Genomic DNA, 25,558 nt, shown 5'->3' with positions numbered 1-25,558 from the left:
CAACCGCTGCACACGCACAAAGGCGCCAAAATCACAAACGCAGCGAGTGGTCGACTGTGCTAATGGCTGGGAGTTATCCTGCCACCCACTTTTCCGCTCCCCGCTCCATTCCCCGTTCCCCCCTTGCTTTTCGCCCATAAAGGACTGCAGTAAATTCCACGTCCCCCCGAAAAGTACACCCTAAAATGGCCACTTTCCTTGCCGCCGCCAAAAGAAAGTAGTATATAGGCGCCGGCGCACGCACATCTGGCCGAAATATATGTATTTCCAAGTACATAAAAGCTGCAGCCGAAAAAAACATTTTCGGTGGGGGCTCGAGGGGTTGGGGGGTGTGCTAAGTCCCCCACTCAAACCCGGCAACCCGTGTCAAAGTCATCCTCCCCAGAAAACTCCAAAAACATTCGCACGAACGCGAGCGCCCTGCATTTTTTTCTATTTACTTTGCCTTGGCTTTGCTTTTCCTTTTTGGGTTTGTTTTTGTTTTCGTTCTTGGCCGTGGATTTTCTTGAACGTCCTTGATCCTTGCAACGCACAGCCATAATAACAGCCCGAAGAAGAAGCAGCGGCGGGAGCAGGAGCAGGAGCAGAGTGGCGCCTGCTGGTCGCCTTGGAAAAATCAAGAGAGAGCGCGCGTAGCATACTTTTCGGGGAGGTGCGGCTCGAAGGACCAAAGCGCCGGCAGGAGGCCTTATCAGTTGTGAAAACAAAACCGGAAGCCCGCACAGGAAGTTGCCACAGCGAGAGCGAGAGGGAGAGAGAGAGAGAGACGGAGCGTGGCGCAGAGAAAGAGAGGCAGCCATGTCGGCGAACTTTCAGGGTGAAAGTGAAAGTTGAAGTCAAAGGCAAAGGCAAAGGACAAGGCAACCGAGGAAAGTGAAAGCCGAGAGCGCCAGCGCAGGCGCATTGCCCCGAAATAGTTATAAACAATGCAGAAATGCGAAGAGCGAGCAAGAGAGACGGAGCGCGCGAGTGAGGGAGAGAGCGAGAGAAGTTGCAGTTGTCTCAAGAAAAGTTGGCTGCCGAAGCTTTCGCTGCTACATTTTTAATGGCCACAATGTCCTTGGCTGCCTGCAGGGTGAGTCGGGTGCCAAAGAAAAGCATAGGGGGGTGGGGCTGGCGAGCAGCGCAGTCGGCGTCGTGCATTTACTTACTTACTTTCACTTTCCGCCGACACCGAAGGCGAAAAAGTCGAGGGACGGAACCCCCACCGCCATCCATCTATAAAGCCAGCCCCCACTTGCTGCTTGCATATAATGTACTTGGCGGCTTCCTTTGCTTTTTTGTTTTGGAAAAACTTTTGCCCCAGAGCTTTTGCATTTTGTTGTTGCTGTGCGCGTTCTTGAAAGTTTATTTTTGACAGAGTTTTATGTGCCTGGCGGGCGATGGCAGGCAGGACACCAAAACAGGACACTGCAGTCGAGGGTCGAGCAAAACGCCGAGGGAGCCGCCTGCCCGCCCAAGCAAAATGACAAAATAATGTAATTTGGGCCCGTAGATTTATGCGTGCTGCGCCTTCGCAAGAGGAACGGCGTCCTCCGTCGGTTGGGGAAAACGCAACGTAGTCGTTTCCTTTTTATTCCCCTGCCTTTCCTCCAGGATGCTTCCTGCTGCGCGTGCCACACGACTTGGCCCGCTTCTCCTCGCGTTTCCTCGCGTTTCCTTGCTTTTTTCATTTAAGCCGCTTCGTCGAATTTAGGGCAGGTTTCACTCGCGCTTAAACCCACAATAAAAACGTATCCTGCCTTCGGAACTTTGGTCTTTCTACTTAGCCAGCGGCAACGCGAGAGTTGTTGACAAACTTTCAAGCCGAGAAGAAGATAAAAAGGATATAGATTGAACTGGCCATATGGGCAGGAATCGGAAGTGGATACGGATATAAGCTTATAGCGTTGATTTAATTCTGGGAAATTGGGTTAAAATTGTTAGTAAGGAACTCCTCCTATACCATTTAAGAACTGAACTAAAAATATAGTCAATAATCTATCTATCTACCTATGCCACTTAAATATGGAAATACCTTTCCATTTAGTACCAGCGGCATGTTCGAAGAAAGGTGATGGATTGCTTAAAATATCCGATGAAGGATCATTACCCCCACGCTTGAAACCCATGTCCTTTGGCACGGCCAATAATAAAATATGAAAACAAAGCACTAGCCATTGTCATGGTCACCTAATCCGACTGGCCAAAAATGGGCGACTTGAGCCTCTTTAGGCCAAGAAACGGAAGCCGTAGGCTCGAAAGTAATCATTTCAAATGCAAAACCGGCCGGAGAGGATGCGGGCAAGGAAGTCGGCAAGATGGGCCCATAAATGACCGCCAGCTGTGCCAAATTCTCGGATCCAAGCACCGCTGCACATGCGGCAGTCCTCCGCAATTTCAGGAGCTCCTTGCGGCTCCTTCGCCTCGCTGATGCTGCACAGATGATTCTGTTCATTTAATTTTCGTTTTCGTAAATGGGTAAAGTCGGCGCAGGGAAGGGGTATGACAGGATAGCAGTGGGCGTGGCGGCGCCTCCGCATCTGCGAAGGACTGTCAGTCAGCCAGGGAACCTCAGAAACTTTTGCCTGCCACGCACAATTTTCCACTTTCAACTTTTCCAAGGGGTGGCGCTACTCTGGGTGGGCTCAGCTTTATGCTTGGCTGATGTTGCGATAAGCAGGCTATGTCGTCGCCTACACAGCTAAAAGAATTTGAAAATAAACAATATATGACACACACCATTCATAATTCTAGCCTAGCACATGGGGGTGCAGCTTAAAAGTTAATATTAACTAAGCTAAACTTTAGGAGAAGTAAATATCTTATTTTTCAAGCTAAACAATAATTTTTCAAGTGTACTTCGCCTCTTGCTACTGCTATACTGATGTTGTTGCTGCCGCAGCCGCAACGCTGCACACGCCGCACAGAAATGGGTGAAAAGGTGGTGGAGAGTGGGGTGATGAGCGGCAAGGGGTGGGGCAGGGAGTAGTAAGGGGGGCTGCCCTGGGGCAGGGTTGAAACTTTGTTGTTGCTACTGCTGCTGCTGCTGCTGTTGTAGTTGGCGCCAGTTTCCCATGTAAAAGTTGCTGAAAAGTGTAACGCAGTCGAAGCTTGACAAGAGTTAAGTCGGAGTGGGGATGCGGTCGAGTTTTGAAGTTGGGGGCGTTGCGGTGGCTAGGAAATTCGGTGGGTGGATGCGCAAACTTCAGGGAAAGGGCAGATGCCGTTGCCACGTCGCCTACGCGGCATAGTTTCAACTTTTCAGGCCTCTACACTGTCAGAAATCATGATAATATGTTTATATGTCAAATATTGGACCTTAACAAGTGGTTACTGTTTGTATCCAAGAAATTAAAATGCATAATAAATAAATAAATCTAATCTCCGCACCAAAAATGCAGTAACTTTGATGTAGATATAGAGTATCCCCCTGTCCATATCCCAACTACATTTTGAAGTTTGTTTTTGGCAAAATTTTACGCACTTTTCCGTAGGAACCCACTTTGTATGTGTGCGTGTTTTGGGCCAAGTACATAGAGGCGCCGTTATGTGCGCAGATTTTCCTCCTCCGGCTGGGAAATAGATGAACACATCGCAGCGGAGCGAGGAGGGAAGCACTTTCGGGCCCACTTCACTTGCCACCTACCCAGAGAAAACAGGAGGGGAGTGGGTGGCAGCAAAGTTTCGACATCAAAAAGAACTACTTTCGATAATCACAGGACTGGCGCCAGAGGAATTACATTTCAGCCGGCTGCGGGAGAGTTTTCCCCGCTGCCACGGCCGCTTTTTTGGTTTTAAAGTTTGGTCAAATTTCGGGCGGCCAACTTTTATGCGCATAACAAATTCCCCTACATCGGCTGTTTTTTATGCAGTTTTTATTGCCATTTTATGCGTTGGATGAGATCAGACGAGGCATATCTCCAATTCAGGAGCTCAGCTTATTAATTAGGCTGAGAGAAACCACCCCGAATAAAATAGGAAACATCCAGCCAAGTCCAATCAATGACATCATAATCATGCTGCTCGGGGGAAAATGGAAAAGTGCAGTGGAAAAACTGGATAGTGAAAGTCCGTCCGGTGGTTGGACCTTGTCTTTTGTTCTCCACTCGGTGGTGCGTTGACCAACCGGTTTGCCATGGAAACCCCTTTTCATCCGGGCTAAATCTATGCCACTGCAGATTCCAATTGAAAAAAAAAGGTAGTTTGCACTTGAATGCGAAGGGTGGAAGCTGAGCCTCCTCACCTTTTGAGGGAAAGCGAAAGGGGATGAAGGATTGAATGGCAAGGTGAAACAAATGCAATTTAATTCAAAGCGGGATTACCTTTCAATGTGAAATGCATATCAATTCAAATTAAGATAAAAGCTTTTATGCACAGGAGGGTGGTTTAATGAACTACAATACTCTCTGTTCCAAAAATGATTTAAAATTTTATTCCACAATTTAAAAAACCGTTACTGAGCTGCAATAGCAGCCAACTTCTGACAGTGAGAAGCCGTAGTGGCAACTCTAAGAATGCATGCAGCTGGCAGCACTAAAATGATGCTTTAGCCCTGGTAATTCTCAGAACTATACTGGTATATTGTGGTATTATTTGCAGGCTGTCTGGTATTTTTCGATCACTTGAGTGCGGTCACACTGGTTCTCAGACGAAAACGACAAACGTCGAAATTTTCGTGATCATTTAATTTGATAGGAAAACATACAAAATGATGAACGCCGTGTCGCGTGCTTACGTCAGAGGCGGAGCCCAGGTCCTCTCCACGGGATTGAAGGCGAGCGGCGTGGCCGTCAACTCGATGGGTAAGGCTCTGCAAGGTGGATTCATCGAGCTGCCAGCTGAAAACACAGCCATTACATAATGAATGGATCGGGAAATAGGCGGAAAAAGTTGAATAAAAGCTTGGAAATGTCGCCAGGACACGATTTGCACTCGGCTTCACGGCGATTTGCCAAATTTCCTTACGTAATTTCAACATAACCTCGTACAATAACAACAATCACTGGCTCACAAGCACACCTGCAATTTACATCGGACCTGGTGGATATAGTCCGTCGATTCTTGCCAAACTTGGGATGTACAACCTCTGGGACCAGGGATACCATCATGCGAAGTTTGGCACTTCAGTCTTCAAGGGACGCCAAGTTATGCCAACTTGGCCCAAGATGCCCTGTGTCGGCTATAAGGAATATACCTTCAGCCTTGACAACCCCAAAACAATGTTGTTTACACTCTTCACTGCCCACCACAGAAAATCTATTACCGTACCAGAAACACCGCTCTGCAAACAATCACAAGGATCTATAGAACTTCTTCACTTCGATCAATGGATAACTAATGATTCCCACTTTCCTTCCAGCTAACCGGCAGGCACACACCGATCTGCAAGTGCCGGACTTCTCGGCATACCGTCGGGACTCCGTGAAGGACAGCCGTCGTCGCAACGACACCGCCGAGGAGCGCAAGGCCTTCTCCTACTTGATGGTCGGCGCCGGAGCCGTGGGAGGTGCCTATGCGGCCAAGGGCCTGGTCAACACCTTCATTGGATCGATGAGCGCCTCCGCCGAAGTGCTGGCCATGGCCAAGATCGAGATCAAGCTGTCCGACATCCCGGAGGGCAAGTCGGTTACCTTCAAGTGGCGCGGAAAGCCCCTGTTCATTCGCCACCGCACGGCCGCGGAAATCGAGACCGAGCGAAATGTGCCCACATCCACGCTGCGCGATCCGGAGGCTGATGATGTAGGTACCGTGGAGTGGGTCGGCTCGAATGGCTTTCTCTAAGCCAGCCATTGAAGTCAGCCCACTCTATTTAAATTCCATAACCTTTGGAAAATTCGCTCATGCTCCTTTCTTCATTTCTCCTTTAGCAACGTGTGATCAAGCCCGAGTGGCTGGTGGTCATCGGAGTGTGCACGCATCTGGGCTGCGTGCCCATCGCGAACGCCGGCGACTGGGGTGGCTACTACTGCCCCTGCCACGGCTCCCACTACGACGCCTCCGGAAGGATCCGCAAGGGACCCGCGCCCCTCAACTTGGAGGTGCCCACCCACGAGTTCCCCAACGAGGGTCTCCTCGTGGTCGGCTAGAGGAGCTGTTATCGTTTAAGCCCCCAACTGCATAGTGAATGGATCGATGTAAATTAATAAATACAACCAAACAGAACGACCGAGCATAAACGAGCAATTCATTCGAACTGAGGAGGAATAAATGTGAAGGGCTTAAGTCCAGCCTAAATCCCGCTTACTTGTTAAATTGTAGACGAATGTTTAGAAGTGTGACAGACATTATTAAATCTTTTGAAGATGTAAATGTTTGCTTCTGGTTTGAAATCATGAGTTTCTTTCGATTAAGTTTCGCTTAACTGAACTATAGTAATTACTGAAGAGCACTGACATTATAAAGACAGGAATTAATTTCCTTAATTATCCTAGCTAGCAACTCCTTAGGATGAAGCGTTGCTTGGCCCGACTTTACGTCGTTTTTCGAGTATTTCCGCTTCGAGAAGTTCGTTTTTCAGGCGCATATTCCGCAGCTCCACCTTTCGCCGCTCCAGCTCGTATTTCTGATTCTCCATCTCAAGCTTGTGCTTCTCGGCTGCCCGGGCGTTTTCGCATCGGTAGAACTCCTGCTGCAGCCTGATCAGAGCGACTTTTTCATCCTTCAGGATATTGGCGGCATCCTCTTCTGAGCTCAAATCGACTGACCCGTCATTTGCATTCAGAGCTGAGTAGATTGGTCTGTCAACTGCATAGCTTGAGTTACTTGGCACGTGCTTAAGTTCGGTAGAGTCGCTACTGAGGCTTTTTCGGCTGAACTCCGGTTCGAAATAGGCACTACCTGGAAGATGTTTTTAGAGTTTATCAGAGATAAAGACAACGCTGTAGAAGAACCTATGATTCTAAGATTATTGAGGTACAAATCTCATCATGAACAGATGATCTGTGCAAAAGGCTTATAATCTGGTCAACTACCATGTGATCCTGCCATCCTTTACTCACTTTCTTCATTGTCAACACCTGCAGCCAGCGAAGAAACTCCTGAAATGGACAAATTCTGCCCCGAATCTGGCGCATTGTCAATTTTTTCCTCCTCGTCACTCAGTGTTCCGTTCTTTCGCATCAGGCGCAGGTTGTTGGTGTACTTCTCCCGCAGAGCCTGCCAAGAACGCTCTACTCCGGTCTGAATGGCGAAGTCCGCCTCAATTTGCTTCCACGCCTCCGATTTCTTCCGCCAAATGGTCGGATCCTTCTGCTTGTTGCGGATCACGTCGCGGTGCGCCAGGATCAGGTTCTCCAGGATCTCCTCCTCCTCGATGGTGAAGTTCTTCGCACGGGCCCTTACTCGCTTGGTCGCAAGCATTGCGTAAATAATTAAATTTCCCTTAGCAAAGACAAAATTAACAGTTTGATAAACAAAAAGCTGTTTGGTTGCCAGTCGTGCGTTGCCAGATCTTTTGATGTTAGGCAGGGATGGATGACAAGAAAAGTTTCAAATTCGGCGGTCTGTTAGGAAAAATAATAAGCTCCGTCAAAATAATAAATGAATCACTGGAGCACACTTGCCAACTTAAAAGACCTATTTCAGGCAACTTAAATCAAATAAGAGGTTAAGTTGTTTTTAAGTTCAAGTAAATAACAATAACTTGGCTCCTTTCCAACACTCTTTCCGATGGAAGCCCTTACAATCAGCTGATGGCCGAGCACAACGCTCTGGCAACGCTGTCCATTGTTGTCTACGATTTAAGTTTGTTGTCTTTTGTTTACGCGTTAAAATTCCTGTAAAATGGCCGAAGAAATCGACGATAACGAGTTTTACCGGGAGAACTTCAGTGCGGATTCCGACTGGGAGGTGTTCAATGCCCAGCTAGGCGAGATCCTCCAGAAATGGGACGTATCGGCGGATTCCGAGACCAGAAATCTCAAATCCGAAGAAATCTTCAGCTGCAATTGGAAGGTGGAGCGGGAAAGGCTGGACATGTTGAGGAATGGCATTGAAGTGGAGTATCACCAGGCCATCTTGGAGGATGAGGAACTCGCCAGAGCGGAGGCCAAGGAGAGCACCTGCCTGCAACGCACCAGTTGCCACCATGATCTCATGTCGACTGGGAATAGCTTTGGTCCTCCAATAAGAAGCTCACAGGAGCTGCACATTCTGGCCAGGATCTACGGGCTAAGGAGGTTCATTGTCCTGCACCCCGTGAATCCCACTCTTAACTACATGAAGTCCACCTCGGAGTTCAACTTCTTTCTGAGCGCCGTCGCCGTTGTTTCTGCCGAAGTTCAGAGCGTGGTGCCCATCTTCGTCCAGATCTACGACCCCAAATGGAATTACTACACGGGCGTGGCCCTGGCGCCTGCTCTAAGGACCAATTTCAGGCTGATTGGACTGGAGAAAGCCCCTCCAGAATGTCGGTTTCTGATGGGTCTGCTTACCCTGTTCAGGGAAAAGGTACCCACTTCCTACTCACAGGCGGCCATGATCTCAGTGTGCACCACCTACGCTCTGGACACCATGCGCATTCGCATGCCCATGTACGTGCCCTTCGACCACGGCCTCAGTTCCGAAGATATCGTAGTGGATGGAGAAGTTTCGCATCTGGAAGTACAGCAGTTCTGTGCCCTCCCCCATGGCTATAAGCCCGAGTCCCGCACGGAAATCTACCTGGTCTACACCTGGCCAGAGTTGTCCGAGCACGTGGCCTTCGATAGCGAACAGAGGAGCGACTTTGTGCCCTCCAAAGCTCCGCTGGGGAAAATTTATCTCTCGGTTGAGGCCTCGTCCTATCTCTCCTGCTGCCTGAGGGATTACCAATCGGTGGCAGAGGTTACCAGGTCCCTGGAGTCCTTTGTGGGCAGAAACTTCTCCGGCACTAGCAGCGGAGCAGAGGCCGCGTCTAATCCCTTGGATCGCATCACGGAGCACAAGCTGACCAAGCGTAGGGAACGCAGCTTTGAGTTGCCGGCGCAGGCGGGATTAACCAAGCGACTACCTGGTCCCATGACCGAAAGCGAGTTGAGCGAGCTCTTGGCGTATCTGTTCCCCGATATGCATCCCGAGATGGCGTTGTTCCCCTACGCCAAAAAGAACTTCACGGATAAGGTGAGTGTAGCTCCCAGAAATTCTAGTCTAGCAATCCAATAATCATTTTGTAGAGAAACTATACATCTTACCTCATTTTCGCCATTTTTCAGTTCGACCCCATGCGGATTAAGAGTGCCGTTCCCGATTCGTTGGTCTGTCGCCTCAGCTGCCTGCTGGCCACCTGCCACGCCCACCTGGGCAGCGTCGAGGGCATGGCCCAGGTGTGGGCGGCCTTCACCCGCCAGCTCCGTTTGCTGTGGGATAACTCCCTCACAGTGCCCGGGTAAGTAAAACGCGATGTCAGCCGACAGATAGTAACAAAAATATGCTTTATTCGGAACTTGATGCGTACGAACTAAGGACCAAAAACGAAACGTTTCGTAAATTGTCTAGTAAATTTAGTTGCTAATCTGTGAAGCCGCAAAGTTAACACTTGAATTGGATTTACATTTAACAGTATAACGCACATTTAATATGGGATCGTGTACTATAACTGTAACTGCGTTGAATTGGTGGTGTTATCTCCTCAAAATCGGTTGGTGTCTTCGTTTTCAGTGTTATTCTAGGGAGGAGCTCCTTTTGGGGGAAGTGCTCCACTGTTCTCCTAGTTGAAGGATGTACATATATATTTTTGTGGCTGGCAGTTTTGGTGTCACCGATTATCGTTAATATTGCTCATCGCTCGGTTGCCATTTATCTTCCAGTGCAGCTAAACTAAATTTAAGCACGTGCTCTCCTCCCGTTTCGTCCTTCATTTTTCTCAGTGTGCTAAGGCAGTTGAATTAAATTGTAATTCCTAACACTAAGTTTGATTTAAAGTTTCTTAGGCTAATTGCGGATATTGGTTCCTCTACTTCTCATTGGCTTGCTTTAAAGTGAAACATTCAACGGAAACATATTTAGTTTGTTTTTCTCTGAATTTATTGCCTAGGTTTATTGGAGTATTTGCTTACTTCTGTTCTAAATAATTGCTCCCGTTTTCCACCTAAATTGTGCTTACTGGTCTAATGCTCAAAGCCTCGCCTACAACTGGTCCTTAGGGCTAGTGTGTAGAGTATAGAGTAGATATTAGCTTACTGCACTAAGTATCTAGTGCCAGACATGGACTTGTTGTGGCTCCCAGCGGGAGTCCCGCCCACGGGCACTAAATATTGTTAACTGTCAACTGTGTTTCGCCCGGACTGGACCGGACTGTTTGTCCGGACGCGTCCCTCCAACGACTATGATAATGGTAAGGCTATGATAATGATGAACCCAAATCGTTTCAAACGCTTAAGCCTACAAACTTCTATATACATCCATATACAGGCGCTCGACTAGCAAGCAATACAAACCAAAAAGTGTGAATAAAACCAAAGAAGTGTAATATATTATTTTATTAAAATCTTACTGAAAGTAGAAAGCATAAACATAAGACAGAACTTAGCACGCAAATATTCGATTGAAGCTTCTTTACAAACGAAATAAAAACAAGACGAGACTTAAAATCGATTTCGAACTGAAACTGAAGCTGAATCTAAACTGACTTCAATGTGAGTTAAACTAAAGGCAGTAAATGGTTTGGTTGCTTCAAAACTACTGGAATGGGTGATCAGCTCGGGGCTGGGACAGACGAACATAGTGTGAAAGTAAATGAATTGGGCGAAATGATAAGTGATAAGAGTTCTAGACTAGAGAGTGTTGTTGGAATGCTTGAAAGTGTGTGAAAAGTTAATTCGACCTACTGCAATTGGTTATTTGGCTCTTAACTACCTTGAAAACCTTTAAACTTTGAATTACGTTCGGCTTAACTACACCTTATAGGACTGGCTGTTGCTCATTCTAGACTATGTACATATTGCTTTTGTGCTCTCTCAGCGACTTCTATGCCTGTCTATCCCAGCGCCCAACGACCCTGCCTACTTACGCGCTAGTCATTAGTTAGTTTAATAGCTATTAAGTGGGGTTTAGTACCATATTGACTTACGATGTAGTTCCTCGATTGCTGCGGAAAGAACTGGGGAAAGTTGTGTTATTGCACTCTAAACAGCGTATAAAAATATCTATCCTCTGTACTACACCTCCACGTCTGCCATGTCCTTATAATGCATTATGCAGATCTTAGAATTCCAAGAGGCCCCGTGACAACAGCGGCATCAAGGAGCTGCACTCACAGCTCGGCCCTGTCTGCAGATGCGTCTGCCGCATCCGCATCAGCATCTGCCCCCGCAGCAGCGTCAGCCAATGTCAAGTTCAGAGACAAGGACACTTCCTGCCCCTGCTGCACTTGCTCTATGCTCGACACTGAGGTGCTGGCCAAGGATGAGCCCGCCTGCTCCCCATCCTCCCCAGCTGCTGCTGTCACTGCGGCTGTCTCCTGGCTTATCTCCTCCTCCTCGCTTAGACTACAATTACATGTACAATTACAGCTATCACTAAACGTATGCGCCTTATAATTGCCGATGCTGCCGTTGTGGCCGGTTGCACCATGCTTATTACTGATATTATATAAAATATTGTTAGTCGTGGCCGTTGCCATTGCGGGTAGCTGTAAACGGAAGGCGTTGCTGCGGGGAACGTGGCGTGTTGCAGCCGCACTGCTGCTGCTGCTGCAGCTCCTCCTGCTTGTGGGATGATGATAGATGATTTCCTGACGTTCATATTCGTTAAAATAGTTCTCGACAACGATGCCACTGGCTGATGCGGCTGCTGCTGCTGCTGTTGCTGCTGCAGTTGCATCTCCCAGCGCTGCTGTCATCGCAGCCAGCGGCGCCTGCTGCTGCTGGGCGATCTTGCTGCTGCTGGTTGTGTTGCTGCTGCGGCTGCTGCTGCCGTGGCTGTTGCTGTTGTCATTGCGGCCAGTACTGATGGTGTTGCTATTATGGAAATTGGCTGCTCGGGGCACCACGTCGGGGGGCGAGGTGCAGCGCTCCGTCTGCGGCATATAGTATTGTAATCGTTGATGTTGCTGCTGTGCTGGCTGATATGGCTGCTCCCATTGCTGATTGTTTCTGTGTCGTTGTTGATGTCGCTCGTTCCTCAACTGTTGCAATTGATGCTGCTGATGTTGTTGCTGCTGCTGCTGCTGTTGCTGACGCCGACCACGCCCCCTGCCCTCGTGCCCCTCAATGGTCGGCGTCAGATATTGTCAGAAGATGCCGTCCCAGTTTAATACAACATTGAAATATCAGGACAACGTGAGTCGCCCTCATAATGGCACTAAACCGTTGCGCGTCGTCGGATTGCGGGCCATATAGATGTCCATGTCGTGATCCGTCCAGTTGTCCGATGTATCGCAGTAGTTGTTCAGCGTGTGCGTCGATCCCGCCTGCGAGTATCTGCAAAGCAATCCAAAGAGCCAGCCAACCAGACGGTTGGTTGGTAGTTGGTATCGATTATATCAGAGATTCACTCGTGCAACACTGACGCATTGCCCAATGCGTTTGTGCGGCAAAACAGTAAAAATGCTCGAATCGAAGCGAAACGCAATTAAAATTAATGGAATCAGTGGAAATTTATACAGTGGGTCTGGGGGGAAGGGGGCCTTTGGGTTAGTAGTTAGTGGTGAAAGGAATGCATGTACACACTGTAGTTACAGAATTTTTGTACACATCAATGAAAGTTTGATTCGATTTGATTGCGGCGATGGATAGTTGCCAATCAAGGCTGAAAGTAAAGCGAGGAAGCAGTTCGAAAGTGTTTCAGTTCGGGCTTGGACAAGTTAGCCAAGTTAATCAATGTGAAATAAGACAGTACATAGGGTATTTTGTACACAGATTGAACAATTTATTAGTAGGCAAAACTAAGAATTCAACAAGAATTCATCAATCAAAAAGTATCTAGATGTAGTCATCCTCTAAGTTCAAGGTGAAATGTGAAGCAGCGCACACGAATCAAAGGTGTTTGATAAACAACTGGCTCATTAATCAATATCTGGCTATTTTTCTCACGACTTCTGTGAAACTCGCGATTAAATTTGGCATTGAAATTTTAGGAGACGGTTCCACCCCAATCATAAAAAAGCTAATTAAAATGACCACCAACGAAAGCCATTGAATTAAGAAACTTTCAACGCAAAAGTCGCAAACCAGAAACATAAAAGGAAGAATTGAAAGTGTGTGATTTGTAATCCGTGATTAGCGTTTTACGACGATCTCTTAGTGGGTGTGAGCTCCATTTAATTAGTTTGTTTATCTCGACTCTTTGGAAGCTGTGTGTGCTCTACTTACCGACTTCCCGGTCGATGGTTATGTATGTGGGTTGTGTTCAGCTGCTCGCGGGATCTGGATCGCGGGCGCGATCTCCGGGCGCTGGAGGCGATGCTGGCCGGTCCGCCGCCGCCCACCATTCCGCTCATTGCCATCAGGCTGCTCACGGGCAGCCCGTTGCCTCCGCCGCCTCCGTTTCCGCCCAGGCCACCGCCTCCTCCGTTGCCGCCGTGAATGGATCCCGCATAGGAGGCACGGGACATGCGCTCCGAGGCGGCGGCCAGGGACTGGCGGGATTGGCGCAGCTCCGGCCGGGAGTTCACCAGGTTCGAGGGGAAGGCGCTGCCCAGGTAGCCGCGGTGCGAGTTGTTCGAGAAGCTGTGCTGCGACTGTCCGTCCGCCAGGGATCTACTGTAGTTGCGTGTGAGTGGGTGTGTGGTTGTGGTTTGTGGGCGTGGGCATGTGTGTAATGCATAATCAAACAATGAAACAATCGAATCGAACGAACGAAATAAATAATAAGTGTAAATAATGCAGCAGGCTCGGAATGCAGGGCAAGCAAATGTTTGGTTCGCCGCGGATTGCAGAAGGTTGAAAAGTCGACTCACCTTGACTTGCCCACCTTGCCGGGCATTCCGGAGAAGTGGCTCCTCATGTCATCCGGCTGCTCTACGGGATAAATGCGCGGCCGCGGTATCGAGCGACCACTGTACGCCGACACTTGGTCCCATTCCTGAAAAGCAAATTTCGAAGCTTAGACTTAAGTCTTTAGAACTTTCCATTTCCCCACTCATCTAGCGATTTTCCCACCTTCTCATACTTAATTATTTTGAAGGCAGCCTTGCCAAAAAACGAAAACGAAAGATTGCCAATCTGAAATACTTTTTCGCTCGCATTATTTATCTGAGCCGCGCTCCACTTAATGTGCTGCCCCCCATAAACACAATCAACAGTCATCAAATCGCGTCGCTGCCAATTTCCCGTAGTCATGGACTAAGTTCCCCATCCATGATAGCCAGCTATCCGACAATCCGGACAGAAAGTCAGCCAGTCACCCAGCTATTTAGTTGGCCAGCCAGCCGGGAGCCAGAAGTGGCAAAAAATTCCTTGGCAAGCTCCTCCTCGAGCTAAGCCAAGTGGAGGCCCAGAGGGCGGATGTTGGGGTTTCTACTCACCTTGTGATTGTTAAATGCCGATAGCGTTGCAATGGAGCCAAGTGGTCCCGGTGAACCGGTCGGACCGCAGCAATTAACGGGCAGACCTCCAATTGGCAGCGGACTCTTCTGCTGGCTGCTCTGCAGTTTGCGGGAGCGTCTGAAAAAGAAACAAACGGAGCAAGGATGAGTCTCGGCAAGAAGTGGGGGTCCTAAATACCCTGCCAAACAAGTAATCGCATCATTTATCTCGGCAGAATTGGTTGAGAAGCGTTTAACAGTTTTAAACGGCGATTTGGCATATTAAACTACATTTCACATAACTAAAGTGTAGATAACATATATGAAACAAAAGAAACCATCATAGTTCCTCCAAATTTATGAGGGCATATGCGTGTTTGACATAAGCCTTGTTTTTCTTGCAAGTTAAGCCAATGATAATCTCAACAACCTTCCTAAGCCAATTACAATAACCTTTGGCAGAGTACAATGGGTTGCACCGAAAGATGATGAAGTGCAAAGATACTATGTAGAGCGTAACAAATTCCACGCAGGGCGATGGGGCAAGAATACACTGTATACTGTATAGGAAAGTGGCAACGACTTAAGGACCTGCGATAAATCAGCCAGCCACTTTGCACAGCAATTGGCTTTGTCCGTGGCTCAGTTGTTGGGTAATAACTCTTTGGTTGGCAGGGAAGCAATGGGAGAAGGAGTATTCAAAGTACAGAGGAAACCCACCTGCTGGCAGCGATGAAGACTATCACGGCCACAATGATGGTGCCACAAATGGCCGCACTGGCCGCAATCGTTATCTTGTCCATGTTGGAGGCCTGCGAGGCGACAGTCCTCACTTCGCGGCACTGCTGGTAGGGAACCGTTTCCGGGGTCACGTGGAGCTCCTCAAGCGAGATGACGCACACGATGATGCACTCCTGGGCGGGGACATTCTTGATCTTGAACTCGCGTTCGCTGGACTCCAGCGGAGGTCCCTGCTTGAAGGCCTTCTCGCCAAACAGGCGGTAGACCACGCGGAATCCCAGGATATTCGCCGTGTCCGAGTCCCACTGGATGATCACGGAGCTATCCTGGCGGAAGGCGTGCTTCACCTGCACTTCGTTGGCATCGTCGATGCGAGTGCCCCTCTGTGGTGGATAGCCCAGGACAAGTGGTGGCCTCTGCGGCTTGTGCAGACCTCCTGCTCCTCCTACTCCACTATTGCCATTGCCATTGGTCACTCCTTGGCGCCATCCCGGCGCCTGCTTGCCGTTGCCGTGACCCGTGGACGTTGAGGATGAGGAGGAGGAGCTGCTGCTCGTCGTGATGGAGGTGGCCTGAACAGTGCCCGTTCCATTCACCGGGGGATTGGAAGCTGGCGAGGCTGTGGTGGCCGATATCGCTGTAGTTGACTTGGTCGGAGGACGAGTCTGTTGGAGTTAGTATGGGAAAATGTATAGGTATCATATGTGAGAATTCAAAAGTTCAAAGCTCAATCAAATATGTATGTTTATTTTAAGAGTCCTTTAAGAATGACCCATCAACCCAGTGCGAATAATGTCTCTTGATTTATTTGACAAAGTGTCGCCGAGGAACCGCAAATGTACGGACACTTTATGCCACCATGATATACTCCCCCTTTCTTTTATTTGCATTTTATTTCCCCGCAATTGTTAACTTAACGATGCCGCCCGGTTTTATCACCTGCCCACTCACCGTGCTCCTCCTGGTTGTTGGCTCCGCTGTGGTTGTCGTTGTGGTTGTTGTGGGTGTTGTCGTCGAGGTGGAGCTGCTCACACTGCTGGTCACCGGAGCAGAGGCAGCGGTGCCAGTGCCCACTGTACCCGTTCCCGTGCCCGTGCCCGTTTCATATTCCACGGAGTCGGGCGACGAGGGCAGGGTGGGCTTCAGGTTATCGGCCAGGCCGACGGGACCACGGAGGGCCGCATCGGCAATGTCCGGGCAGCTCAGCTCCTCCGGCTGAATGGAGTAGAAGCCTCGGTCCCGGAAGCGAGGTGGGGTGCCACAGAACTGGGGATTCCGTTCGCGCGATGTAACCTAAGGCCATGCGGGGTGGTGTTGGGTGTGCAAAGCAAACCAGACCAAAACACAGTTAATGAAACGAACGTTGGCAAGTTTGCAAAAAGATCCAATCGGAAATGGTCCATTTGACAACAAGTTTTATCGAGGAAACCAAAAAAAAAAAAAGGAACTGTGGGAACTAGGGATGGAACTGGAATTGGTCGTTGATATTTATTAAAGGAATTTCTGTATCAAATTGAAACAAGTTTAAATCATTGAATTATGTAAGGAGGCCCGGTAAAATATTCCATTAAATACTTGTTCAGAAGTTGGTAGCTTTCAAGAGTTTGATATTTCAGCAAATTGAAGATTGGCCGGAGTTAATTTGAAAGGATTTGTCTGGCATCTAGTTACAATTTCCGATTGCATTCGATTTTAAAAGGTTTCACTCACCTGCAAGTCGCCATTGCGAATCCACTCGGCCACCCATCGCAGCTTGCAGTCGCAGTGGAGGAACCTGCCTCCGAGGGAGAGTCCGCGGAGTGTGGCATTCAGGTGGGCGAAGGCGCCTTCGGGCACGCTGCTCAGTGGATTTCCGTCCAGGGCCAGCAGGGTGATGCCCGGATTGCCCCGGAAGGCGGCCTCCGGCAGGCTGGTCAGCAGATTGAATCCAATGTCCAGGACACGCAGCTCCTTCAGCGAGTGCACGGCTCCGATGGGAAATTCGGCCAGCAGGTTGTTGAGCAAACTCAGCGAACTCAGTGTTTTTCGCACACCGGCAAATGCCGTTTCGCCGATGCTCTGGATGAGATTCCTTTCCAGATTCAGGGCAGTCAGTGCGTCCAGACCGTCAAAGACCCGGATTCCGCCTGCTCCCGGCAGTTCTTTGATGCCATTCTGGGAGAGATCGAGGAAGGCCAGGCTCTTCAGACCCCTAATACTTTCCGGCACCTTCCGCTGCTTCGTACCCTTCAGATTCAGGTTCTTTAGGCTCTGCTCCAGCCCCCTAAATGCATTGCTGGCCAGGGTGACATTGTTATCGTTCAGTTTGAGGGTGGAGAGCTTTGTCAGACCCACAAAGGCGTCGTCGGGAATGTGACTGAGCTGATTTTTTGACAAATCCAGCAGGTTCAGCTTGCCCAGGACCTTGAGTGCCTCCACCGGCACGTCGGCCAGCAGATTATCCTGCAGATTGAGATTCCGCAGCACCGACTCCTGGCCCTTGAAGGCACCCGTCGCAATTCTCTGGATGCCGCAGCTCGAGAGCTGCACATTGTGCAGGCTCAAATTGCTGAAAACGGCGTCGGGCAGCTCGGAAATCGTGGAGTTGTTCACGTACAGCAAATCCACGGGCTTCAGGCGAGCGTGGGTGTTCATCGCATCCAGGAGTTGCGAAAAGTCCACCTGGATAAGAGGGAATAAAAGGTTGTACAACCAACCACTTAAGTATTGTTGGTCCAAAAGAGGGAAATTAACCGGACTTAAAGATCTACTTGGATACCACACCAGATTAGGTTTGCATATTCGTATAGAATGAGGAATCAACTCTCACCTGATCGCATTGCACGGATAGCTCCCTGCCCAGGTTGTAGGCGCAGATGCAGCTCGTCTGCAGGTCGGGCACATCCCGCTGCCAAGGACACTGGGCGTGGGCCACGTGGAGCCTGCCCAGGATGAGTGGGAGTAGCAGGAGCAGGGGCGTGGTCGCCGTTGGTAAAGCTGTTGTCGTTCGGCCTGGTCTCATCTTGGTGCCGGCATAGAGCTGCAAGTAAATGGGAGAAGACGGCGCTCAGTTAGAGATACTGAATCCTGCTGGGGCTCAGTGAAAAAGTGAAGGTTGTCTGGGCCAGTCCGGCAATAAATTACCCAATTAATACTGTCGCCTGGCAGGCAAATCGCCCCCTCTTTTCTAGTGTCTTTCACTGGTCAGTTGGTCAAGGATTGGCATTGGGGTAAGTGTCTACGAGTAGAAGTGTACACAGAAAGAAATGCAATGCAATCTCAATAAATGTTCAAACCATTTATATTGAAAGCACATACATTATTTTACCAGCACACAAATGACTTGTGATGTTTTTCTCACTGCATGGGAAGTGCAAGTGGGCAGGCTTAATCAATCAGTTTTGGCAGGCTACTTTCAATTTCATTTTCATGCTCGTTAGACAGCAAACAGTGCGTGAAAGAGGAGCCCCATCCCATGCCATCCCATGGCAGCCCATTCCAGTGATCTGATCCTTGGGGCAGTTTAGTTTTGATTAATTTGCCCGTCTGCCTGACTGCGCCTGTCAAACGAGGTGCTTCAGTTGGCCTTTCCCGCTCCGCTTTTGGCCATAAAATAGGCATAAAAAACAGGGTAAGCAAGACGTAGCGAAAGTAAATCCTTTGCATCCCTTTGGGGACTCCTTTTCAAAAAGGGAACCGCCGCCAAACGCTCCAAATAAAAAAGTGTTGCGCGGCGCAGCTTTTTGTTGGCCATTTAATTTAATTTGGCCGCATCATAAAAAAGTCAAGCACGTGATGCTGCCCCCCTTTTCACCGCCCAAGCATTTTTCGCCTTTAACCCCTTTTGAACCCCTCAAAAGTAAACAATGGACGATGAGTTAAGGGTCAGCAGAGAAGCTGTTGACCTTTTTGCATAATCATGAGTTATGATGACACACAGTTTTCTCCTCTTTCGCTTGTTATTGTCTGAGACAGTTTTTATTCCGCAGGTCATTGTTATATTATGTGATTTCAAGCAGAAATTTCAGATGGAAAGGCACAGGTGAATGGACTGCCTGCCATTCTTCCATGGCCAAATCAATGTTGATTGAGTGAGTTTAAAAATGCAAAATATATTAATCAAATTAGAGGAAATCATGAAACGCAGAAAAATTGTGCATCGTTTTCGTGCCCTAATCAATCAAATCAAATAGATTTACAGTAGAGATTTCCCGTATAATTTCAAATCAAAGCCGAAGTTTATGGATATGTTACTCGATTGCAAATTAAAGTACCCCGTCCACTTTTCGCTCCTCTGCAACTGGCGGATAAACCGCAGAGTAATAATTAAACTGCACGCTCCGCTGCATTCCAAATAATAATCAACATTTTGTCTTTTGATTGATAGTTTTTCCTCCATCTCGGCAGCTGTGTCACGCCTCCCTGAATCCGAAACCCGAGCCCCCAAATCCGAAATCCATGAGATACATCCCCGCTCTTGAGGTTGATGTTTCAATTGTCCGCTGCGTCTGACTTCATTTTTCATGGCAATTGGGGGTTTTTGCTGGGCTCTGTCTCTTCCTTAATTCAACTTATAAATTGCATTACGTGGCTAAATCCGCAAAAAAGAAGCGGGCTGAAATATATTTCAAGCTCCACTGTGCACTAGCCCCACTCGTCCGGCTCTTTCCCATTTCTCATTTCTCACTCAGCTGTCTGGCCGCAAATTTAATTAAAAAATTCTTGCACCATTTTATTCCCTTTCTTTCATTCGAGAGACGCGTCGCCTTTTGTTGTTTTCTTCTGCGTATTAATTGCATCACTAAATTTTTTAATGCGCGGAAAGTGCGAAAATTGCAGCGGGAAAACAAAGGAGGCACTGCAGTGCGACTGGATAAATGAAAATCGAATGGAGCACAGTTGCAGTCCAACTCAAAAAAGACAACTTAAATTACATTTAACAATTGAAAGGATGGGCTATTTAAATGCGGATTAAATCTTCTAATCAGAAGACAAGAACTTCAACTTAAAACTTGTATTGAAAACTTCCTCCAACCTTTGAATATCATTATTATATTTATAGTTTAAATATATATTTTCGATTTAACTCGGGCCAGTCCAGGGTATTTCAGAAATTGCACCTTTTTGTCCGCTCAACCGAAAAACTTGAGAGGTGCAAATGATTTTCCTATTCCTCTCACTCGGTGGCTGTTTCTTTTGTTGTGACCGCATAATTATTCACTCTTTTTTATTTTTCGGCGGTCGCCGGTTGGCAAATTTGCATTTTTAGACAATGGTCGAGCGGTTAATTTTTTCCTCTCTGTTTCTGTTTGGCTAGATTTTTTCATTCACCTGCCTTTCGGGCCAAGTTGGGCAATCTTCTGGTCCCATCGCACAGCTCTAGGCGCAAAAATGTTTTAATTGAAGTTTTATTCACCAAAAGCCGGGCATTCTTCTTGTGGGCGTGGCTCGGGGGCGGCTGTGGGCTTAAGGTCACATAATGCTGTTAAGCATTTAAGTGGATTAGAATTTCTGAGGTTGGAAAAAGTGAGTTTGTTTTTTGTGTTCCGTGCTCTCGCCAGAAAAAGTTGTCAATTGAAAAGTTTATATATAGATGGGATTATATATAGCACCGGCTGGTTTTCGGGTCGGATTGGTGTGCTGGCCAGGTGTGAGTGCGTGGGCCGATAATTTTTTGGGTCAGCTTGGCCACAGGAATTAAGTCGAGAGCAGCCCCATGAACTGGGTTGCTTTTTGAGCTTGAACCGATGAAGTTTGAAGCCGTTTCGGGGCATATTAATTTTGCATTTGCAGGAGAGAATTAACTTTCGCCGCGGCGTCGAAAGGGTTGCAATCCCTTGAAAAGGTCTCGCAGCTTTGAGTTCAACTAATTTGTTTAGGATAATAAATCACTTTAAATTATTAAATAATTGATACAGTTAAGTTGTCGCACTTCTGAGCGCTTGAATTGTCCCATAAATTCCTCGAAAATCCCCTGACAAAATCCCCTTTTAAATATTCCGGCTTTAGTATTCCATTTTGGCTCTGAGGCCAAAAAACAATTGCCATTTAACCGCAGCTTATCCTTTTGGCCATTGAAGCCGACTGAATTGTTCTGTTGGCCACACAAAAATAAACGTAACTCGGGCTAGTTTATTGGGGCAGCCCCCAGGACGATGATGATGGTGGGGAACCAGGCAGAAATAGACATAGAATTAATGACTTGGAGCACACTTGATGTTCCTATTTCACTGCAGCCAAAATAAGCGTGTCGAGGAGGTGGCCAAATGCCTAGAGAGCGGGGCATTGTCAAGTGGCCAACATTGGGTCAATAAAAGCCAAGAGCCATTTGTCAGCTAGCTTGCTCGGTCGCCCACTGCCAAGTTGAGTGCAATTTTAGCCACTTTAAAAACCTTTTAAGCAGCTGCTCCTGCGCTGCAGCTGTCCACGCAGCCACTAATAAGGCAACTTTTATGCAAATGCCAAGTGCAGGAGCTGCATGAGCTGCAGGGCTCCCCTTTTTCGGTTGCCCAACAGGCAGCCACTGTCCTGGTCCAAATAACTCACTTCCCCCTACATTAAGGGGACCCATGTTGCCGAGCCCAAACCTACTCTGCTCCAAGAGTTCACCGAACTCTGCGGACTGAGTCACCTCCACTTCTCGGGCTCATTGGCTATGCAAGACCAGAGGGCCACGCACGCGTTGACAGCCATGATGAGCGTGAATATCAATTGGTTTACCAGGAGGGGATAGATACTCGTATGTGTCTGTACGTGGGACCCTCCCATAGTTTGCCCTGATGTATGCGTGGCGACTTGGCCCAGAGAGCTCGCTTTTGGCCGCCTTTGTCGGGTTTATTGTCACGGCGACTGAGATTGGCCCCAAGAATGTGACTGATATGCCCACAAGGCGGTGGAAGATTTGGCCCAGCCATAAAAAGGTTGGAGCATAAATTAAGACTCAGATGAAATCTTAAACTTGAACACTGTGATTCGAGGAAGAAGCGAAGTTAAGATTATGAACGCTACACACCACTTTATTCCGCACTAAAGCAATCACAGAAGAAGAATTTTCTGTTAAAGTTAAATATCTATGAAGGAAAGAATCCAATAAGGCACATAAACGAAACCAAACGGCATAAACCTAATTAATTAAGTGAATGTATCAACACCTCCGTTGTTGTTCTCAACATGCTAACACCTTCGAATTCACTGGATTTCCCCCAGAATTTCCGCTGGCTTTCCCGACACGCGCACCTGCCTCCTCCACCAGAAACTACAGATGCTCAACGTTTGCGTGGAGCGTCGCGTGCAACGGGAGGCGAATAGCAAAAGAAAATCCGAGGGAATGGTGGGAAAAGCCAGTTCCGAGGAGGAAGAGGATGAGGACGACGACGAGGGCGAGTTCTTTGACTGCGATGATCTGACTGCCGGTGCGGGCTCACCCACAAAAGCAGTTCTTAGTCTGAAACCCGAGGGTCGCCTCAGGCGTTTGAACAACGAGCAATTGCTGGATGAGCCCGATGAATATCTGTATATCCCAGATACCCAGGAGCCCGTCCCAAAGACCGAGGATCAGCTGCAGGACGACGCCGAAGTTATGCTTAAGCTGGGACCCGGTTCGGGCCTAACCACCCAAATGATGTGTACTTCATTGCTGTCCGATATGGAAGCCTTCAAGGCCGCCAATCCCAGGGGCATCATGGAGGACTTTATACGCTGGTACAGCCCCAAAGACTGGGAGGAGGTCACTGATGGTACGTGATTTACATTTGATAAGAATAAATCATTCACCCATATCTATACCTTATTTTATTAAAGAACTGGGCCAGGTGAAGCATCAACTTAGTATTCGGATGACCACTGAGGGCAACACCTGGCAGAAAGTCTGGGAACAGGCTCAAGCCGTTCCAGTTAGCAGGCAGAAAAGGCTATTCGACGACACCAACGAAGCTTTGAAAGTTCTTCACTATTTGGAGACCCGAAAAATGCATGAGATCTACAATCTCACCATAATTCCCCTACTCCATTCAGCAATACTAAAACTAGCTGTAAGTAACTTGGAACTTTTTAAAGATTATTTGTTAATAAGCACATATTTGCAGGACATTCTTAGCAATGCCAAACTGGAAGATTTGTTCAGCTCCCAGATCGAGAAACTTCTCAGCGATCTCTGTCGTCTCTCACGATCCCACTCGGATGAACTTCCGTCAGTAAAACCCCTATTGGATGACCTGGCCGAGTTGGAGCGTCGGTTCTACCAGTTCAAGTGCTTCGAACAACTATCGGGATATCCGAAAAGAAGCTCCCTTCAGCAAGTGAAACTTCAGTTCGAGGAGATCCTTCGCAATGACAACTGTTGCACGATTGTAAATCGAAGACTGACTGCAGCTGGCGATGGCACTTTGTATGACATACTCATACCCAAACTGGAGGAGGACATGGCGGAGCGGCTGATAAGCAAGGATTACATCATTCGATTGGATGGGGACACCAAGACCACAGAGAAGGGTCTATATTTGGGCCCACAGTTCATGAGGGCCATAGTAACCGGGGAGAAACTGAGACTTTGTGGAGCGTTTACAGAAAGTACGGCGTTTGTCTAAGTCAAAACATATAAAGTAGTTAAGTTATATAAATCTAATCAAATTAGACATCCAAAAGAGATCTTCTCACAATTAAAAAAAGCAGAATAGATGGAATGGGCATGCATTTTCATCTTGTAACTCCACACAAAATATTATATTATAGTAATAATCGTGCTACTCAAACTGGTGTTATTGGTGCTATGTAAAGAAATAAACGTACAGAAAATCAAGCACATTGTGGAACAACATTTCCTACCAATCTCTTAGCTCCATCTTTTCAGGGAATTGCCCTCTGAGATCTTGGCCTCATATAATCACATAATCACTTCTGCAGCCGCAAGTCTTGGGGCCAAAAGAAATCCGCATGGAAACTCCGCTTGAATGACAGGCCAGGAAAGCGAGGAAAGCTCTTCTGCTACTTTTCCTAGACCAGCAAACTTTGGCCAGGCAATCCCCGAAATGCGAGGAAATGCCGGTCGGGGCCATAAGCAAATTGTGGGCCATGTTTAACTGGAATTATTTTAAGCGCACACTTCAGCCAAGAAGAAATAGGAGGAGGGCCCAGAAATCGCTGGAGAAAGAGGTGGCGTCGAGGGACCTGGCAGACATGAAACATTTCTCTACCGGGCTCGTTTGCTCCTCGGGTTTGCTGGTAATGTTTTCTCCACTAAATTACCTACGGGCAATAATTGTTTTGTGTACATGTCGGTTGTTGTGCCTGTTGTTGCCTCATAAAGCTGGCAACAATGTTTCCAGCACCACTATTCCACTGCCCACCCACTACCCCCCATTGCCACTGCAAAAACTACCCTTTCTCGCCTCTTTGGCCAACCGAAAATGTAAGAGTGCAAAATAAATTTGTATTAACTGCATTTGAGGGCAGGAATTATGTGAGTGCCAGGGCATTTCGCTGCACTTGGCCCGGTGCTCAAATGCAGGGCATCTGCTGGATGTGAGTGCCGCCACACTAACCGGCTTCCACACATTCCATTTAAAGGCTTAAACTTCTTGGTAATAGTGTGGATGCAGATTAAGTAGTTATTTTTGGAGAATGCCTCAGACTGCCAAGTCAGGAAGTAATTTTAAGGACGGCTGATTTTTATTAGCAACATCTGATATCAAGGCGAAAGCTATTCTTGCCTTTTGTGGATACATCAGATTCCCTTGGCCAACAGAATCGCTTGGATCCATTTCGCTATTTGTGGCAGTGACACCTTGCAAATGGTTTTATGACGCCATTAGTCGAACCACCGAAGGACCAACTCGATGAATTTATTGTTAGCTGCTTTTGCGGATTCATAGCTAGTGGCCATTCAATAAATCAAAGAACAAATTGTGCATACAAAAGTAAGGCAAACATATTGCAAATGATATTCATACAGGCAGCCGGGATATGGATATGTGCTCTGTTTATGTGCAATAAAATAATATGGGAAAAAAGGCAGAGCGAGCTTAATTAAATTCTTGCATTCAATTTGGCATGAAATGGTCGAATTCGAAGGGCGAGTGAAAAGTGGAGTTCGCTTCCAATTGATTTGCTGGCGGTTTTGTGGTCCACCTTCGTTTGTCTGTGTGGATGTTACAATCTCGCTGATGCAGTTGAATTTTAATGAAACTTTTTCTATTTTCCACTTTTTTACTATTTTGCTCAGCAAATTGAATTATAGCAGCCCACACACACACACACACAGTCGCTCGTTGAGATTTTCAATTTTCCATTGAACTTCTACTGGGAAACGGAATGAAATGAAGGAAATCGGAGTATAAAAATCATAAAAGTCCTTTTCGCAGAAAGGGGCGATTGCACTGCCCTCCGGTACATGAATTATTCAGCCAACAAACTGCA

General features: G+C 47.7%; 4 protein-coding genes across 8 annotated transcripts in view; 2 read left to right on the top strand and 2 right to left on the bottom strand.

Moving 5' to 3' along the window:
- The first annotated feature begins 4,601 nt into the window (after positions 1–4,601).
- On the top strand, positions 4,602–6,151 carry LOC117148167 (cytochrome b-c1 complex subunit Rieske, mitochondrial). The gene is made up of 3 exons (XM_033315437.1): positions 4,602–4,784; positions 5,342–5,721; positions 5,850–6,151. Exons 1-3 carry the CDS (start codon positions 4,691–4,693, stop codon positions 6,066–6,068), a joined length of 693 nt encoding a protein of 230 aa, XP_033171328.1. The 5' UTR covers positions 4,602–4,690; the 3' UTR covers positions 6,069–6,151.
- A 147-nt stretch (positions 6,152–6,298) lies between these two features.
- On the bottom strand, positions 6,299–7,431 carry LOC117148164 (myb/SANT-like DNA-binding domain-containing protein 4). The gene is made up of 2 exons (XM_033315424.1): positions 6,981–7,431; positions 6,299–6,819 (listed from the first exon to the last, which is right to left on the bottom strand). The coding sequence occupies exons 1-2, from the start codon at positions 7,339–7,341 to the stop codon at positions 6,425–6,427; spliced, it is 756 nt and encodes a 251-aa protein (XP_033171315.1). The 5' UTR covers positions 7,342–7,431; the 3' UTR covers positions 6,299–6,424.
- A 333-nt stretch (positions 7,432–7,764) lies between these two features.
- LOC117150947 (rab3 GTPase-activating protein catalytic subunit) lies at positions 7,765–23,942 on the top strand. The gene is made up of 5 exons (XM_033318120.1): positions 7,765–9,081; positions 9,174–9,346; positions 22,352–22,881; positions 22,946–23,175; positions 23,230–23,942. Exons 1-5 carry the CDS (start codon positions 7,765–7,767, stop codon positions 23,728–23,730), a joined length of 2,751 nt encoding a protein of 916 aa, XP_033174011.1. The 3' UTR covers positions 23,731–23,942.
- The window catches only part of LOC117150946, a 50,000-nt gene continuing 34,866 nt past the window's right edge, over positions 10,425–25,558 (bottom strand). For 4 of the 5 annotated variants that reach the window (XM_033318114.1, XM_033318115.1, XM_033318119.1 and 1 more), the window contains exons 3-10: positions 17,976–18,185; positions 16,877–17,827; positions 16,118–16,459; positions 15,146–15,831; positions 14,426–14,564; positions 13,859–13,983; positions 13,272–13,661; positions 10,425–12,380 (exon numbers count right to left, since the gene is read on the bottom strand). In XM_033318114.1, coding sequence (XP_033174005.1) covers positions 12,251–12,380; positions 13,272–13,661; positions 13,859–13,983; positions 14,426–14,564; positions 15,146–15,831; positions 16,118–16,459; positions 16,877–17,827; positions 17,976–18,167 — 2,955 coding nt within the window. In that variant the 5' untranslated portion in view covers positions 18,168–18,185 and the 3' untranslated portion in view covers positions 10,425–12,250. The remainder of the gene's footprint in view (positions 12,381–13,271; positions 13,662–13,858; positions 13,984–14,425; positions 14,565–15,145; positions 15,832–16,117; positions 16,460–16,876; positions 17,828–17,975; positions 18,186–25,558) is intronic. The other variant, XM_033318118.1, reaches the window with a different exon arrangement.

The sequence above is a fragment of the Drosophila mauritiana genome, chromosome 2L (assembly GCF_004382145.1).
Source record: "Drosophila mauritiana strain mau12 chromosome 2L, ASM438214v1, whole genome shotgun sequence".
Taxonomy (NCBI): Eukaryota; Metazoa; Arthropoda; class Insecta; order Diptera; family Drosophilidae; genus Drosophila; species Drosophila mauritiana.
This window is presented reverse-complemented; position numbering and strand designations above follow the sequence as displayed.